The 19,058-nt window shown below is 34.3% G+C and overlaps 1 protein-coding gene across 7 annotated transcripts in view; it reads left to right on the top strand.

Annotated features, from left to right (window-relative positions):
- Positions 1 to 19,058, top strand: part of NFAT5 (nuclear factor of activated T cells 5) — a 120,456-nt gene that overhangs the window by 64,335 nt on the left and 37,063 nt on the right. For 5 of the 7 annotated variants that reach the window (XM_047793807.1, XM_047793809.1, XM_047793810.1 and 2 more), the window contains 4 exons: positions 6,817 to 7,375; positions 12,919 to 13,111; positions 15,423 to 15,613; positions 17,878 to 18,050. In XM_047793807.1, the coding sequence (XP_047649763.1) occupies positions 6,817 to 7,375; positions 12,919 to 13,111; positions 15,423 to 15,613; positions 17,878 to 18,050 (1,116 nt within the window). Of the gene's footprint in view, positions 1 to 6,305; positions 6,368 to 6,816; positions 7,376 to 9,029; positions 9,155 to 12,918; positions 13,112 to 15,422; positions 15,614 to 17,877; positions 18,051 to 19,058 lie in introns of those variants that run through there. The other 2 variants (XM_047793811.1, XM_047793812.1) reach the window with 2 other exon arrangements.

Here is a 19,058-nt window from a genome sequence, read left to right as displayed (position 1 = left end):
GTGCATTGGTCAGCACATATCCTCTTCTACTCTTTAAGGAACTTTGGGTAGTGGCACAGCCTAAAACACCTAGAGAGAACATTCTGGCTTATGGATTAGATTGCATTAGTAAACAAGAAAACTAATTGGTGAATATGAGTTAACAAATTTTTTTGAGTAAAAAATTTCCCCACATGCACTTATTTGGATGTTAATAATTTAATTTTTAAAAATTTGTTTTAAAACATTGATTATTATAGCATGTAGACTTATGTTGGGTGGGAAAAGTACAGATGGGAAATTGAAACTGTTTTAAACATGTAAATTAAATAATCAACCCTACAATTTTTGTTTTTTGTTTTTTTGTTTCGTTTTTTTGTTTTTTGGTAAAGTAATCTGGATTGCTTATTTTATATGCTGGGATGCTAGATGTTTTTTCTATTAATACACTTAACTTGCATTCTAGCTTCGCCATTCAGAGACAGGCATCGTGTGGTGGGTTGTGTGACAGTGTCTGTCAATAGTGAAGACAAATAGTGCCAGAGACACTTAACCCATCCAATCTCACCCAGGGTATAGGTCGGTCTCGTTTTCAGACTTCTTAAGTCTATTTTTCTTTCTTTCTTTCCTCCTTTCTTCCTTTCTTTTTTTTTTTTTTTTTTGTCTCTAAATAGTGGATTGATACTGATTGAAACTAAATCTTTCTGTAAAGTTTTAAACTTTACATTAATATTATAAGAAGAAGAAAAGTAGAACAAAGTTTGGCATGTAAGGTTTTGACAAAGCAGGTTTGCAGCCACTTTGTGTATTCTAGATTTTTAATCCCTTGGCAACATGAATGTTGACCTTATAATTTTTTTCTCTCAATATCTTTCTTCTTTGATCTGAAAATATGTCCTTGTATCTGGTGACTTTTATCAAATAAGATGTTTAGATTTAAAGTTACTGTTACCAGTAAGAAAAATGAAATACTTTAAGAGAATAGCTGAGATTGAACAGTGTTTTAGAACAGAAATCATTTCCAGATAAACTTCATTATTACTATTATTTTTCTGAACAGTCAGTAGTTTACTCCTTCTTTGTTCCACTATTGGTTCACTTAGCACACTTGCAAAATTTTATTGCTTTTTAAAGGAAACTCAACTGATTTTGCCCTGATGTTGAAAATAAAATGAGAGTGCATTTTTAAATGCTAGGGACCACATTTTTGTCTTGGAAACTTATTTAGTTAAATGTCATTTTGGTCATTTTTTAAATCAGTGAAAGGTATTTGTTTCTTTTGAGGACTTTAAAGAATGTTTCTAATTTCAAAGCTTTCTATAAAAAGTTTAGTTCTATATAAACTATCATCTCTTTTTTATGGTATTTTAAGAACTAAAATATGATAATTTAATTTCTTCACGAATCTAGAACTAATAGTTCTTAATTTTAAAGTATACTTTAGGAGTTCCCGTAGTGGTGCAGTGGTTAACGAATCCGACTAGGAACCATGAGGTTGCGGGTTCGGTCCCTGCCCTTGCTCAGTGGGTTAACGATCCAGCGTTGCCGTGAGCTGTGGTGTAGGTTGCAGACGCGGCTCAGATCCCTGCGTTGCAGTGGCTCTGGCGTAGGCCGGTGGCTACAGCTCCGATTCAACCCCTAGCCTGGGAACCTCCATATGCTGCGGGAGCGGCCCAAGAAATGGCAAAAAAGACAAATAATAATAATAATAATAATAATAATAATAATAATAATAATAAAGTATACTTTAAGCAAGCAATATATAAAACATACATGAGTTTCTATATGTGATACCATTTAAAACTATCTTTATCCTTCCAATCAAATTAATGATACAGTTGACCCATGAATAACAGAGGTGGAGGTGGGTAGCAGTACTGTCCCATAGCACAGTCACAAATCGATCTGTTACTTTACAGTCAGCCCTCTATATCCTCGGCTCTGCATCCACAGAATCAATCAACCACAGATTGCATAGTATTGTAGTGTGTATTTATTGAAAACAATTTGAGAATAAGTGGATCTGCACAGGTCAGCACTGTATTGTTCAAAAGTGAACTGTACTTGCAATTTCTGGGATAACCATGTTGATATCTTTTGCTATTCTTTTTATCCCAACTGCTTTGAATATTCATAATGAACCTTAATGATTCCATCAATTCTTAAAAGAAGCCAGATATACAATTTACATTCACCACCCTTACTGGCATTTGGACTGGTAATCGGCTCTTGCTAATAGTAGAATTATTAAATTTAGATATAGAACACTATAGATGCAATGCTTTCCTTAAAATTATTCTTTTAAGATTATAAATTTCTGTCAGCAATTTATAAAAATGGCCTGTCATGGAGTTTCCGTCGTGGCACATCTGAAATGAATCCGACTGGGAACCATGAGGTTGCGGGTTTGATCCCTGGCCTCTGTTCAGCGGATTAAGGATCCTGCATTGCTTTGGCTGTGGTGTAGGCCAGCAGCTGTAGCTCCGATTCAACCCCTAGCCTGGGGACATCCATATGCTTCTGGTACAGCCCTAAAAAGCCAAAAAAGAAAAAAAAAAAGGCCTGTAACTTTTCCCTTTTGGTTTACTGTGCTCTCTGTGGTCACAGAAAATGATATGGAAAAATAAAATTCTTTGAAGTTCAAAGATAATTTTTTCCTAAAAGAAAAAAATCAATAAAAATTTATTCAGATGTTACATAGGTAACAAAATGATTTTAAGAAGAAATTTAAGGAAAACTTTCAACTTGCAGTTCCCATCGTGGTGCAGCTGAAACGAATCTGACTAGGAGCCATGAGGTTTTGGGTTTGATCCCTGACCTTTCTCAATGGGTTAAGGATCCGGCGTTGCTGTGGGCTGTGGTGTAGGTCACAGATGTGGCTTGGATTTGGCATTGCTGTGGCTCTGGCGTAGGCTGGCAGCAACAGCTCAGATGGACCCCTAGCCTGGGAACCTCCATATGCTGTGGGTGCGACCCTAAAAAGACAAAAAACAAGACCAAAAAAAAAAAAAAAGAAGAAAAACTTTCAACTTTATGAAGGATTGTTAAGGGATTTAAAAAGCAAAAGTATAAGGTTATAAAATAGAATACATTATGACTCTGCTTGGTGAGAAAATAAAACAATTATTAAAACCTTTTTTTTGTTGGAGTTTTTTAACTTTAATAAGCAACTGGCTAAACATAGTCTCTGCATTCCTAACATATAAAAATGGAGATTCAAAACCGAAAAAGGTGGGGAGGGGTAGTTTACATGTTTTGTATATAAGAATCATAAGTAAAAGATAATCTATAGAAGAGACTGGGATTACATCAGCATTTTAATTCTATAGAATTAGTTAAGCTATTTCTTGATATTTAGTAACAGTGACTAAAAGTTTTTTTTAAATACTTTGAGAAGATTTAAAGTATTTCTAGGAATGTTCTTTTGTGCGTTTCTGGGAATACTTGGAAATGACAACCTAGTGTTTAGAAATCTAAAATGTTCATGCTATTATTTCATGCATTTACTTTTTAATAGAGAATATTAAGAATGTTGTTTTTAGTACATTTATGGATTAATACACAAGGAGGTGGTTTGGCTTAAATATAGTTTCAAGAAAGAAAGTTATTACCACATTCTTTGTAGAAATAATGAGTAGTTACTTTTAAACTCTTAAGTTATTACTCCTGAACCTTCCCTGTATCCAGATAATGCTATTATAGTAAGATACATTGCAAGCATTTTGAGTAGTAAATCTTTTTTTTAAAACCTAATGTGTGTCCATTATGAACACATTGGTACATTTATTTACCAATTTAACTTAATATAACTCAACATACATATCAAATACTGGCGTCCCATAAATTAGTTAAATTAAAAAATTGAATTTTTACTATATACAAGTCATAGTATGTTAGGTGTCAGGAGGCACGGTCTAATATGAGAAGGATGTTGTCCTTGCTGTCAAGGGGCCCATAGTCTTATCCCCTACTTCACCACTTCACTTGGCATTATTAATGCACTTAGGTGATGTCTTGCTAACCAGAATGTAACATGCTTATGCAAAAGGTTTTACACACTATTTTTATCATCATTAGAGAAACAATGATACTATCATAAAGAGTTTTATAGTTTAAAAAATCATCTTACTTGTTACACTCTTAAAATGAGTAGAAACTTTGTAATTTAGGGTCGAACTGAGGTAGCCTTTAAAAAGTGATTTTTTTTTTTGAATTAAAGAATGCTTACTACTGTCTTCTGACAGAGTTTATGTTTTCACCTTTATAGTATTGTGCTAATGAACTTTTTAATTTAGTGCATATATCCAGGAAACTGCAGGTAAAATATTTAAAATGTGTGTTAGGTATCCAAGGAAAATATATAGAATATTTTAACTTACGTAGGGTGTGAGATCACAGTTTGGTATATTTGTCTCAGAACAGATATTTACATACAGTGAAATCAGTTGGATTTTATAACCATGATTTTTTGACAAAATTTGCAAGATAAAATTATACATACCTGAAAGAGCAATGCTAGTTTATATCTTGCATATTAAATTCATAAATACCACATAACTTGCTTTTGAATTCATGATTACATTTCACCTAATTTTCCATCTGTCATGGACAGGATCCCTGAGATGTTTATGTTCTGCATTCTCATGTGCATAGTTGACACTCAGATTAAAGTGATAGAAAGCTGCTTTATAGAAATACAAGTCCACAACATTGATGCTGCATGCTTTGTGTTCCCCTGAAAATACTGCATGCTGCATACTTGTATTTCTCTGAAAATGAGAAAGGCTCGTACACACACAAAAACTTAGTTTGATCTTTGCCAATAGTTGGAACAGATGGAGGAATGTTACACATAATACCTTTTCTATTTTTTCTAAAATGAGTTCTGTAGAATTTTTCAAAAAATAAGGAAAAAACTTGTTATTTAAACCCAAAGTGGCTACAAATCAGCTCCTAAACTGTCACTGACATTAGCATCTAGATTTTGTAGTTTTTATAAATCTTTTTAAATATTCATTTACTAAGAAAACATTGCATTAATGCATGATACAAAATTGATAAATTTTTGTTTAAATTGGAATGCAGTTTAAAGTGACTGAATTTTTCAATTTCAGCTACTGCATTTGACAGGGATACAAACTGGAAAATGGAACTGGTATCTTCTAATTGCTCTAGGTGCTTTAACATGTGGTAGTTGGGAAAATTTTTTCTGTGTGGCATTATGTAGATCACATTGATGGCTAATATTAATAACTATTCTCCAGCTTTGACAGCAATGAAAAATGTGGATGAATTTAGTTTTTTCAAATGATTTTAATGTTTTGGTACATGTTTTCAATTTAAAAATAGATCTTTGGCACTGGCTTTTGATTATCTAATATTGGCATTCTTGCATTTCACTCTTTGCTTAATTGATATGAATGTTGTAATTCCAGTAACTATATATCACAGTTTTAAGTTTTATCATACCGCTTTGACAGTGGCACACTTGGCTACATAGATAAAAATTAATTCTAGATTTAAACATTTTTAGTTGTCACATGTTGCCTGTTTTTGTATGTGTGTATGATTAAAAACCTTTCTGTATCTTATGTAAGATAAAATTGTATAGGACAGATGACTTCCAACCTTAACATTATTAGTGTACTTCCTGAAATTATGTTGTGAAGGGCTTAGTAGTAGTATTTTTCAATGAGCTGTTCTGCCAGTTGCCACACATTTTGAAAAGATCTACTTTTAAGTTTTTTTGTTAGGCATAATAGATTCATGATTTTATTGGGAGAAAAAAAAAAAGAAACAACTTTTTGTGAGAACTCATTCTGGTTCTCTCCAGAGATTTTTTAAAACTCTTTTTTGTTAGACTTCAGCCAACATATTTTGTTGTTCCTCACCTGAGGAAATTCCCTTAAAAGTTAAAATCAAAAGAGTAAAAACAGACAGTGGTAACCAGTTGCTGAATGTGTAATCAAGTACTTTGTAAGAAAAATCCATCCAATAATCACTCCTTACTCTGCTTTTCATTCTACCTTAAAGGATGGATTTATATATTTTAGAGATCATGGTTTTGAACTGCCACTTCCAACTTCTGGAGACTGTTAGTGGTTAACTCGCTTATTAATCTTCTTACAGCCCAGCATGTTCCAAATCAAACCTTTGTCACTTTTATTTCTTCTAGATTTTACAGCAGTCATAGTGATGGTACCAGTTCCATTTTGCCTCCAATTCAGTTGATTATATATTTTTTCTATTTATTTCTCATTTTATAATTGATATCTGCAATAATCAGCAGCTCTTTTCTCATTTATTTTCTCATATTTTTATTCCAGGATTTGCCTCTGAAGCAGGGAGTGTCTGCATTAAAAATGACCTGTAGTTCTCTGCTTCATAGGTTAGAAACTTATTTTAATATTTTGTGGCTAAGCACAGTCCCACTTTTCAAATTCTATAATGAATTATTTAATTGGCATTGAATGTGGACCACAAGCATATATTCGATATTGGGGTTTTTTTATTATTTTAAATGATTAAAATTCAATAGAAAATCTATCCGAGGCAATAAAAGCTTTATTTTTGCTTTACAGCTTAAAACATTAAATTAGATTTTTAAAAATTTATCAATTATAACACAAGTAAAATAATGCTATTTGGGCATTTTAAAAAATTGCATTTCTTAGGTCTTGTTTTGCTTGAAGCATTTATATTCTAAAATGTAACCAAATTCCAACTATTCATTTTGGGGAAAAACAATCACTTCACAAATCACATTTTCAATGGGACTGCTAGCCAGTGTAGGTGATAACATGTATAGTGTATTTACTCTTAAATTGTACACTGCAGATGCTTCTTCAGCTCCCTCCTCTTCCTCCATGGGCGGTGCTTGCAGCTCCTTTACCACCTCTTCCAGCCCTACCATTTATTCTACCTCAGTCACCGACAGCAAGGCTATGCAAGTGGAGAGCTGCTCCTCAGCCTTGGGGGTAAGTAACCGAGGGGTAAGTGAAAAGCAGTTAACCAGTAACACAGTTCAGCAGCATCCATCAACCCCGAAGAGGCACACAGTCTTGTACATCTCACCACCACCTGAGGACTTGCTGGATAACAGTCGGATGTCCTGCCAGGATGAGGGGTGTGGATTGGAATCTGAGCAGAGCTGCAGTATGTGGATGGAGGATTCCCCCTCCAACTTCAGTAACATGAGCACCAGTTCCTACAATGATAACACTGAGGTACCTCGTAAATCACGAAAACGAAATCCAAAGCAGAGGCCGGGGGTCAAACGACGAGATTGTGAAGAATCTAACATGGATATATTTGATGCCGACAGTGCCAAAGCACCTCACTATGTGCTTTCTCAGCTTACCACGGACAACAAAGGCAACTCAAAAGCAGGAAATGGGTTGGTATTCACATTTTTTTAAAATTCTCTCACCATAATGCAAAACGAAAAAATAAATCATTCATTTTTCTTAATTGCTCAGCCCAAATTTGCATCTAAAGCAAAGATACTAATTTTATCACTGAAATAACATGAAAAATTTAACTTACAATCAGGTTTCACTAGAGAAGAAAACAAAGTATCAGTAGATTTTACCAATAGGTATCTTAGTATGAGCATGATTAAGTAGTAGAAAATGGAAATAATGTTTAGAAATAACTTTTAAATTTCAAATGTGTTTATATTTTAAAATAATTTTTAATGTTTTTACTCATAGAAATAATTAGCAATGCAACAACTTAGCTAAAACCACTTAAACATTTACAAGGGCTAGTTTGTGTTCTCTTTTACATTGTCTCTCCATATAGTTCAGTCATTTCCATTTTTGTGAAGATTTTAGAATTTATTTTTCTTTTTTCTTTTATTTGATGAAAACAAGAAAAAACTAAATTGATGTTTTGATTCTCACTTTAGATTCAAGTATTTATTTTAAACTTTTTCTTTAATACATTATACCAATTTGGGATTTTAAAAAAATTAAATTTTTTTTCTGTGATTTTGGGTTATGTAATCTAAAGAATGATACAACAGGATCATGGTACGCATTTGAGCTTTCATTCATCTCTGCCAGTTCACAACATTCGATAAATATATTTCGATAACTACATGGTAGGTTAACCAGGGAAAGTATAATAACATTTGTCAAGACAAAAATCTCACATGAAATAATTCATGGAACAGAAACTCATTTTGATAACTACATTGATATTCACTTCTAAAGTACAGAATACTGTGACTTATTTTTAACTTTTTAATTCCTTTAATACTTTTATTGTAATATTTAATTGCTAGACTTCTAATTAGATTTTCCTACAGTATATTCAACATAGTTTGATACAATTTAACTCACAGAATTTTCATAGATTATTTTTTTGGGTCGCAAGGTCCTTTAGTTGATCTAGGACCTCCCACCATTTCAGATTGTCACAGAATGTGATGGAAAAGTTTTTGATTGGTTCACTAACTGATTACATCAGTAAGTTAAAAATCTATTGAGTATTATAGAGAATATTCTTAATGTATATTATATTTGTCCTTAAATATTCTCTCAGTATATTTTTAAAGTACTATCTACCATTTAAGCAATGATTATTCTGTACTACTTTTCTACTCTCATTTAAAAATTCCTTGGGGTGATGTAGTTAAATTAAAAATGCAAATTTAAATGGTCTCCATTTTTAGGAAGTCCAGATTAGTAAAAGAAAACAAGGTATATCTTTTCCTAAAGAGTTGCCATTAGCAGGGTCAAAAATTCTAGAAAATATTTGTAGAACTATTACCTGTAGAATGTCTGAAACATAGTAGCACAGATCTAAAAGGCTCTTGTGTGTCTGTCATTTAATATAGATATATGTTTATTTGGGCTTTGATTGAGAAAGTGGGTTTTTTAAAGTTCCATAGTAGAGATTTTCATCTTTATACTGAAATAATGTTAAGGTTCAAATGAAGAACAAATTTTGGCTTACAGTTAGTCAACACACATGATTTGCAGTTGCTGTTAAAGAGATATCTTGACCTACATCTTTTCTGCTTCTGCTTTTGTATGATAGATATATCTTAGAAATGATTTGAGGTTACCCAGGGAAAGTATAATAACATTTGTCAAGACAAAAATCTCTCATGAAATAATTCATGGAACAGAAACTCATCAAGCAGCAGAAGAAATGTCCAGCTTCTTAGGTAATGGAAAAATATTTGACACTAGCATATGAAAATGATGGAAGAAGTTTAAATTTTGAATTTATCAGAACAATATTGAGGAAAGGATAAAACCATATGTAAATACAGAAAAATAGGCCTTCGAAAACAGTTGTTAAGAGGATCTCAAACTAAAGTCCTGTATTCTTCAATAAGAAAGATGTTAGAAATATGAAAGAAATTTTGCCATAGATTTACAATTTATAGGGAGTTTCTGTTGTGGCTCAGTGGAAACGAATCTAACTAGCATCCATGAGGACCCAGGTTCGGTCCCTGGCCTTGCTCAGTGGGTTAAGGATCCAGCGTTGCCATGAGCTGTGGTGTAGGTTGCAGACGTGGCTCAGATCCTGCCTTATTATGGCTGTGGTGTAGGCCGGCAGCAATAGCTCTGATTCCACCCCTAGCCTGGGAACTTCCTTATGCTGCACCTGTGGCCCTAAAACAAACAAACAAAAACAACAACAATGAAATGAAGCCAAAAATGCCTTAAAAACTAGTAATTTGAATGACTGCTTTTCTAAGAATTAGTTGATGTTTTTATTGTTTGACACAGCTAGAGATCTAAATATGTATGTATTTCACTGTATGTTTAAACTTTAAGAATAAAGTTAGTTTTAAGGTCTTTTAAATGTATCATTTCAGAAATTGTTTGATTACATGTGCTGTTCTTCTTTAAGTCATAATGCATATACTTTAGCAACTTACTCAATGGTCTTCATCCTAAATGAAACATTTTATTTTACTGAGATAGTAAAATTAACTATCATCTGTTCACCCTCATAAGTATTAGCATGGCTAACATAAGTGAGTGTAGAAACCGTATCTTGGGATTTCCTGAAGTGGCTCAGTAGGTTAAGGACGGACATTGTCTCTGTGAGGATACCAGTACCATCCCTGGCCTAGCTTGGTGGGTTAAGGATCTGGTGTTGCCACAAGCTAACATGTAGGTTGCAGATGGGGTTTGGATCTGGTGTTGCCATGGTTGTGGTGTAGGCTTGTAGCTGCAGCTCCAGTTCAACCCCTGGCCTGGGAACTTATATTCTGCAGATGCAGCCATAAAGAGAAAAATATGTATAAAAATAAAAGCAGGAGTTCTCATCATGGCCCAGCGGAAATGAATCCAACTAGGAACCATAATGTTTCAGGTTCGATCCCTGGCCTTGCTCAGTGGGTTAAGGATCTGGCGTTGCTTAGACTGTGGTGTAGGCCAACGCCTATAGCTCCAGTTGGACCCCTAGCCTGGGAACCTCCCTATGCTGTGGGCTGGCCTTAAAAAGCAAAAGATAAAAAAATAAATAAAAGTAGTAACTTGCCAAAGTAATGGTCTGCTAAATTTTCCTTATATTTCAGACCAAAGTGTTCCCTTTTCTATTATAAAATAAATAAGTGTTAATTATAATCATCGGAAAATTCAGGAAAATAAATAACATATAATCTAGTAACTCAGTGTAACTCCTATTAGTATTTTGCTATATTTTCTTTTGTTCCCTTTCAGTGGTTATTTGGGGGATGTTTTTACATAGTTTCAGTAAATGAATATTTTTGCTTTGTCTTTTAAAATGGGTAAAAAGCACGAGTTCCCATTTGGCTCAGTGGGTTAAGAACCTGACATAGTGTCACTGAGGATGCGGGGTTAAATCTGTGGCCTCTCAGTGGGTTAAGGATGTGGCATTGCCACAAGCTGCTGCATAGGTTGAGGATGAGGTTTGGATCTGGCATTGCTGTGGCTGTGGTGTAGGCTGCAGCTACAACTCTGATTCGACTCCTACCCCAGGAGCTTCCTTATGCCACAGGTGCAGCCCTAAAAAGAGAAAATAAATCAATAAAAAATAAAATGAGTAAAAAACAGTTCATTATAGAATTTCATATGCAAAGTACTACACATTTTATTCAGTGCAAATATTTTAATTTCTACCCAGAATGATGAAAAATATAGAATTTATTGCCCTTTGTTCCAGCTTCAGTTCAGTACTTTTGTTCATAGAATAGAATTGTTCATAGAATTCTTCCAGGGCCTTTTAAATTACTTACATGGGTAATCTTTGACTTAATTATGTCAAACGTCATCAACAAGTTTGTCTTCATCAACAAATACTTTTTTCAGCATCTTTTGTTTCAGGAATTGCACAGAGTTTAGGAAATATGCAGATGACTGAGCATAGTACTTCCCCTCAAAACCCTTCCTTTCATCCAGTCAGTCTTACTGCATTCCTTTGCATTCTTCTTTCCTCTGTCCCACTCTTAGAGGTTCACCCCAACCCCAGCTTCCATTGAGTGTATAGCCTTTCTTCTGACTCAGGCAACAACTTGTTTAGAAATAGAAGGTAAACATTAGCCCTAGGTTTAAGACTGCTTAGTGATTTCTCTTGTGGTGCAGTGGATTAAGGATCTGGTGTTGTTGCTGCACCGGTTGCTGCTGTGGCGCAGATTCACTTCATGGCCTGGGAATTTCCGTATGCTGTGCACCCCCCAACACACACAGCCCGCTTACCTACTATTGCTCCTCTATGTTTTCTTTTGTTTGCTTTTTGGCTGCACTTGCAGGATATGGAAGTTCCTGGGCCAGAGATGGGATCCAGGCCACGCCTGTGGCAATGCTAGATTCTTACTTAATCCACTGTGCTGGGCCAGGGATTGAACCCATACTGCCACAGAGACAAACGCTGGGTCCTTAACTCACTGCACTGCAGTAGAAACTCCTCCTCTATGTTTAAGTCATAATAGTCCTCCTGGGACCTGTTTGCTTTTGGAAGGGATTTTGTCCAAGGTAATCTCTTGGCTCTTGTATCCTCAACTCAAGTGTAAATTTAGGACTGGGGGAGTCATTTGGAAAGCATTATAGGCCCTGACTCTATTTTTAAATATGCATAGGTAATTTTTAAACTAATAATATTCTTTGCTCTTTATTTTTATCACACATTTACAATACTAAATGTGTAAGCACTGATTAGATTAAATGTGTTGACCTGAAGTCCTATCCACCATTTGAAATATTTTTCTTTGAACATACATTCTGAATAACAAATGCATTATATACAAATAAACATTAGAAACACAACTTTTTAAAAATTAGATTGCCTATCTGTAAAGCCCAGATTACATTTTTTTTAATATGCTAAATGTTTATTTATTTAGCAAATCACAAAAATACTTTGAGAAATTAAACTTCTGGGAAAGATTGTTTAGAGTAAAGCTAATTTCCCGATAAAAACTGAGTCACTGATTTTTTTATTTATAATTTTTCCAATTTGATGTTCTGAGGAAGATATCCAAAAGAATATGCTATATGTACCTTTGGTTTTTTAAAGGCCTTTTTTTTGTTGTTCATTTGTTTTCGCTATCCCTACTTTTCTTTTGCTTTGCAAGTGTTACTAGAAAATAATGGTAATTTTGTAGCTTTATGTAACAAACATGTGTAATTTTTAAACTTCATTTTGACTGAAGTACACTGTGAAAGGTTATAGTGACATTAGCTATTCTCTTTCCTGTTTTTCTTGGTTTATTGCATTTAGTCTCCCTCCCTTACTCCTGCCACACATATGTGTTCTTTGTCTTCTCTGTCCAACTTTATTACAAATATTTCAATTCTATGGAATGTATCATCCCTTAGGCTGCCTTTTACTTTGTCAGTAAGATAATCAGTTGTTTTTAATGTTCTTGCCTATTCTCTTTCTTCCTTCACCTTAGATGACTTTTGTAGAAAACTCTTATTGATCCCTTTTCCACATTGTGCTTTGACTTCTCAGAACATTGGAAAACCAAAAAGGAGCTGGAGTAAAGAAGAGCCCTATGTTGTGTGGACAGTATCCTGTCAAAAGTGAGGGAAAGGAGCTGAAGATAGTTGTACAACCTGAGACCCAGCACCGAGCTCGATACCTGACTGAGGGTAGTCGTGGCTCAGTAAAGGACAGAACACAGCAAGGCTTTCCTACAGTAAAGGTAGTTATTTTACTTAGCAGTATATAGAGAATTTTACCCACTTTTACTTTTTAGTTATTTTGCTTTTAAACAATAAAAGCTGCCTAAAATAGAACTACTAGCTATATAAGAAATGAAAGTAGGGAGTTCCCATTGTGGTTCCTTGGTTAACGAATCCGACTAGGAACCATGAGGTTGTGGGTTCAATCCCTGGCCTTGCTCAGTGGGTTAAGGATCCAGTGTTGCCATGAGCTGTGGTGTAGGTCACACAGATGCAGCTTGGATCCCGCGTTGCTGTGGCTGTGGTGTAGGCTGGTGGCTACAGCTCCGATTGGACCTCTAGCCTGGGAACCTCCATATACCGCAGGAGCAGCCCTAGAAAAGGCAAAAAGACCAAAAAAAGAAAAGAAAGAAATGAAAATAAAATTCTGACTGAATCATAGGCTAAATATTGTTACTCTGATGTAATTTGAATTTCAGTTTAAACGAAAAGAGAGGTGAGGATGTTTTAACAAGTAAAATATATGGAAAACATGACTTACCTTTCCCTTACATTTGAGATTGGTAGCAACTGTATTGGATTCTTCCCAAACCTTATATTTAAGAAGAAATTGTAAAGCGAACTCAAAGAAATATTGTAAATTATCATGGACTTGGAAAATAAGGTTTTTAGGTGGCTGAAGTAATCAGAACTACTCAACTTAGAAAAGACGATTAATAGGTAACTTAAGTCTTTAGTTTAAGAAACAGGATATCAGTTGAGTCTTTACCTTTTCAGAACTTAGACTAAAAGAAAAAGTAGGGGGCATTTAAATTTTAGCACCTGGGATACCTTGTTATAAAGACTATTTCTCTTTGAAGACTAAGCAAAAAAAAAAAAAAAAAAAAAACCAGAGTAAGGGATGTTTAACAATATTCTTATCCCTTGAAAAATACTAAACAGGGAAGAATTTTGGCTAGTCATATGATTCTTATAAACGCAGTTGGTATAAATGGGTTAGTTGAATGATATTTAATTGGGCTGCCTTTTGTTTTATACTTGAATTAAATAATAGTAGAAACTTCGGATCAAGAAACTTGTGACCATTTATAAGATCGGTTAATAGTCACTCAATATACAATATCATTCCTACCCTTCTATTAACTCACCACACCAACATTTCTTCAATCCTCCAAATTCAGGACAAGTAATAGGCAACTGAAAAATTTAAATTATACTTTGTGGAAATATTTGTCTAATGAGACATTTTGATAGTTTGGTTAATATTTTTAACCTAATTTCTCTGGCTTTAAGTTATGGTTTGTCTTCAGAAGCATTGTTAGATTAATTGCCTATAGTAGGAAGTAAATTGACTGATCTTAAAAGTTTATTTACTCATTCATTCATTGTCAAAATATTGTACCCTTTTATGTACCAGACACTGTTCTAGCTACTGCTGATTAACAGTTTGGGTAGACTGCTTATTTGCCTGCTTATTTGACTCATTATAACAATACACATACAGAGGTATAGCTATTCTTGGATAGAAAAGTTATATGAGGTTTTTTTAAGCGCTTTAATGTACATTCTACAAGTTTGTGATTTTTCTGCATTCTAATTAGCAGCTTCAATGTTTAACTATAAACCTTATCACGAACTAGCATTGGAAACATTTGTTCCCAAAACCCGTTTTAAATATTTCTTCTTCAGCATACAAATTATAATTTAATTTATGAAGGCTTGCTAGAAACCTCTAATAACCCAAAGATCCTCATTCGAACCAGCAGTTTTTCATAATGTTTTGGCCTAGGATTTTTGCGATGTTGTTTGTATACATCTAGTCTATGAAAATGAGCTTCATTTCCCTATTATTAAAATAGGTGAACTTCAAATAGTTTCCTACTCAAACAGCTTTGAAAGAGTAAAAATTTAGTATATATACTCTCACTTAATGATAATAATGATGCCCCTAGTACAGTTTTCCATTAGTGGTAATGGTATGTCCTGAGTAACCCATGTGCTTCTTTGGCAGTCTAATTTATAAATACCTTAAAGAATTGTGTATTTATTCTTAACTGGATGTAAGAAATTAATTACAAATGATAATTTATCATTGAACATCTAAAGTTTTAATTAAAATGTAATTATTACAGAACTAAAACAGAATTTTCTGCAGAAACTTAGCCAATTCTCTCTTATGAAAATATTTAACCTCTGTTTTTCTGGGGGATTTGAGGTATTTCTTTATTATAATCTAGTTATAAATGTAGGACTTTGTCTTAAATATTTGTTTCACAATTAGATTATTTGAAATGCTGATTAATGTATATGATCCATGTTATCTCACTCCAGCTGGAAGGCCATAATGAGCCAGTAGTGTTGCAGGTGTTTGTGGGCAACGATTCTGGTCGAGTGAAGCCACATGGATTTTATCAGGCCTGCAGGGTAACTGGGCGAAATACAACTCCCTGCAAAGAAGTAGACATCGAAGGCACGACTGTTATAGAAGTTGGCCTTGATCCAAGCAACAATATGACACTGGCGTGAGTACTTAGTAAATAATGTTTTTATTGCTCATTACATTTTTGTGGTAGGCAGGAAAAATTTTTAGTTTCTAATGTATAAAAGATTTTTAGCATTGTACAAAATGTTTTAAACATTACAGATAAAAAGAATAGATTAGGGAGTTCCCGTCGTGGCGCAGTGGTTAACGAATCCGACTAGGAACCATGAGGTTGCGGGTTCGGTCCCTGCCCTCGCTCAGTGGGTTGACGATCCGGCGTTGCCGTGAGCTGTGGTGTAGGTTGCAGATGTGGCTCAGATCCCGAGTTGCTGTGGCTTTGGCGTAGGCCGGCGGCTACAGCTCCGATTCGACCCCTAGCCTGGGAACCTCCATATGCCTCGGGAGGGGCCCAAGAAATAGCAAAAAAAAAAGACCAAAAAAAAAAAAAAGAATAGATTATTGCAGAATGGTAATGCTGAAAATGGGGATTCTTTTGTCCTTTACCAAAGAATTCTCATGGTGAAAGGCCAGGATATAAAAGCCAGGTGGAATGCTGGCTTTTTGGAGAATAATCCAAACTTACACATTGGAATTAACGATATTAACATTAAAAAATAAAATTATAGGCAGTTTGATGTACTTTCCTAAATTCCATTTCCTTAGTGTTTTCAGTAGAAACTGACAGAGACCATTCATGCTACCTTGACCCATCTTGGTATGAAAAAACATATTGCTGGTTTAAATTTACCTTTTGTTTCTATTTTCCTGTGTTAAAAAAATTATGTCCTAGTCCTACCTGTTTTTCATCTCATGCATTTTCATTAACTGAGAAATATTAGAAATGTTAATGATTTAAATTAAATTTTTTTTCCTTAATCCTTTTGTTAGGACCTTTAATCCTAAAGAAGAACCATAACAGCAACAAATACTGATATGGGATATACCTGTGTTGTAATTTATTTACATTGGATAGCTAAAGAACTATTGTCTACTTGGTTTTTAGGGGTTTGGGGGAATAAGTTTAGTAAGAAGATGATTGGAAAAGGGAAATTTTGAAACATACTTTGTAAAGATTTATTTTTTTAACTTGAAATTACAGATTATTATGGCGGAAGGTAGAGAGTTAGTGTAAGTTGAAAATATAGAATAATAAAACAAGTAAAAATTAGTAATAATAAAATGCTAAAAAATATGTCCCTCAAAAGCCAACTAATTACTAATTACCCAGAACTACTATTTCTACATTTATTTTTCCATTTTTTTCTGATAAAATTGAAATAGTACTGTATTTACTATTTTGAATCTTGCATATCATGAGCATTTTCCCATAACATTAAATATTATTTACAGCATATGTTTTAATGACCGAATATGTTCCATTTTGGGATGAGACAGTTACTAATTTTTTTTCAAGTAAAATTCATCCCCTCCATTTTAATATCTGAATTAGCTGCAAAAAGAAAGAAGTTAGGAGTTCCCGTCGTGGCGCAGTGGTTAATGAATCCGACTAGGAACCATGAAGTTGCGGGTTCGGTCCCTGCCCTTGCTCAGTGGGTTAATGATCCGGCGTTGCCGTGAGCTGTGGTGTAGGTTGCAGACGCGGCTCGGATCCCACGTTGCTGTGTCTCTGGCGTAGGCCGGTGGCCACAGCTCCGATTTGACCCCTAGCCTGGGAACCTCCATATGCCGCGGGAGTGGCCCAAGAAATAGCAACAACAACAACAATAACAACAACAAAAAAAAAAAAAAAAGAAAGAAAGAAGTTAAATTTAATTTTCAAAGCAAAAAAAATCTCTTGTAAACAATTACTTTTGTTCAGATTTTGAAATAGTCATTTTACTTCTCTATTCTTTTTTGCATTATTATTATAAATGAAAAGTTGATCAGAATTTACCTTCCTGTACTTTTAAAATTTGGAACTATATGATTATATCACATGTTCAAAAATGTTATAAGGAATCAAATTATTTTTAAAAAAACTTTTTTGATTAAGAATATTGTACTACTGGAGCTCCCGTTGTGGTGCAGTGGAAACGAATCTGAGTAGGAACCATGAGGTTGTGAGTTTGATTCCTGGCCTTGCTCAGTGGGTTAAGGATCTGGTGTTGCTGTGGCATAAGCTGGCGGCTACAGCTCAGATTCGACCCCTAGCCTGGAAACCTCCATATACTGTAGGTACGGCCAAAAATAGATAAAAGACAAAAAAAAAAAAAAATATATATATATATATATATATATATAGTACTATATTGTACTACTTATACAACAGAAAATACCAGTTAATATATTTTTTTTCTGTGTTAGGGTGGACTGTGTGGGGATATTGAAGTTGAGGAATGCTGACGTTGAAGCCAGAATAGGAATTGCTGGTTCCAAGAAAAAAAGCACTCGTGCCAGATTGGTTTTTCGAGTAAATATCACAAGGAAAGATGGCTCTACTTTGACATTGCAAACACCTTCCTCTCCAATTTTATGTAGTAAGTAAGAAAATATAGAGATATTAAATATCTGAGGCCTTTTCATTTTCTATTAATCTTTCAGACATCTCTAAATTTTCCATTCTCCAGTTTGTGATCGTGTAAAATTTGAAACACTTTAAAAGCTATAGTCAAATTTTCTGGACTAAACTAAAGGTGGGTGATTTCTAATAAAATTCGAAAGGTATGTAGCAGTTTGTAGTTTCCTATTATCATTCTGTAATGATTTAAAAAGTAATTTGAATAGTTTGCCTGAAGTAAATTGCAAAGCCAGAGGATTTTCACAGCATCTTCATTGTGTGATTAATTGCTGTGATTCTAAGTGTTTTGTGTTAGAACAAAAGAAACAGTAAGGTCAGCAGAAGTTTGTAAATATAGAGCAGTTGGAGTTTTGATTCCAAATTAAAGTATAGTATAATGGGAAATGAAGTTCTTATTTTGCTAACCTTGGCATAGAAAATAAATGACGTGTGTATGTGTTTAAATTCAATCATGTTGTATGTGCTTCACCACAGTCTGGTTTCCTTGTAATGAGTATTATTACAAGTAATAAATAGGAAAAATTGTCCTTTCTACATCCCTTAAGAAGATTTTCTTTTTCTTTTCTTTTCTTTTTTTTTAAGTGTTGTGGTCACATCTGGAAGTTCCCAAGCCAGGGATTAAATCCAAGACATAGCTGTGACCCACGCCACAGCACCAGATCCTTTAACCCACTGCATGGGGCTGGGGATTGAATCCGCACCTCTGCAATGACCCAAGCCACTGCAGTCAGATTCTTAACCTGATGTGCCATGGCAGAAACTCCAAGATTTTCATTATGTAATTTTCTTTGGCCTTACTTTGGAATTCAGAAGAGCAGAAGAGACTGAGTTCCATTCACTTAAATTTCCTATTGGTTTGTTATGGGTATTACTGCCTTGGACAGTTACGGAGCTGTTACTCTTTAATTGTAGCTTAGTTTTGTCAAATTATTCACTCTTAGTAGATTTTATTTTTTACTTTCTTTTA

This window comes from Phacochoerus africanus, chromosome 8 (assembly GCF_016906955.1).
Source record: "Phacochoerus africanus isolate WHEZ1 chromosome 8, ROS_Pafr_v1, whole genome shotgun sequence".
Classification (NCBI taxonomy): domain Eukaryota; kingdom Metazoa; phylum Chordata; class Mammalia; order Artiodactyla; family Suidae; genus Phacochoerus; species Phacochoerus africanus.
This window is presented reverse-complemented; position numbering and strand designations above follow the sequence as displayed.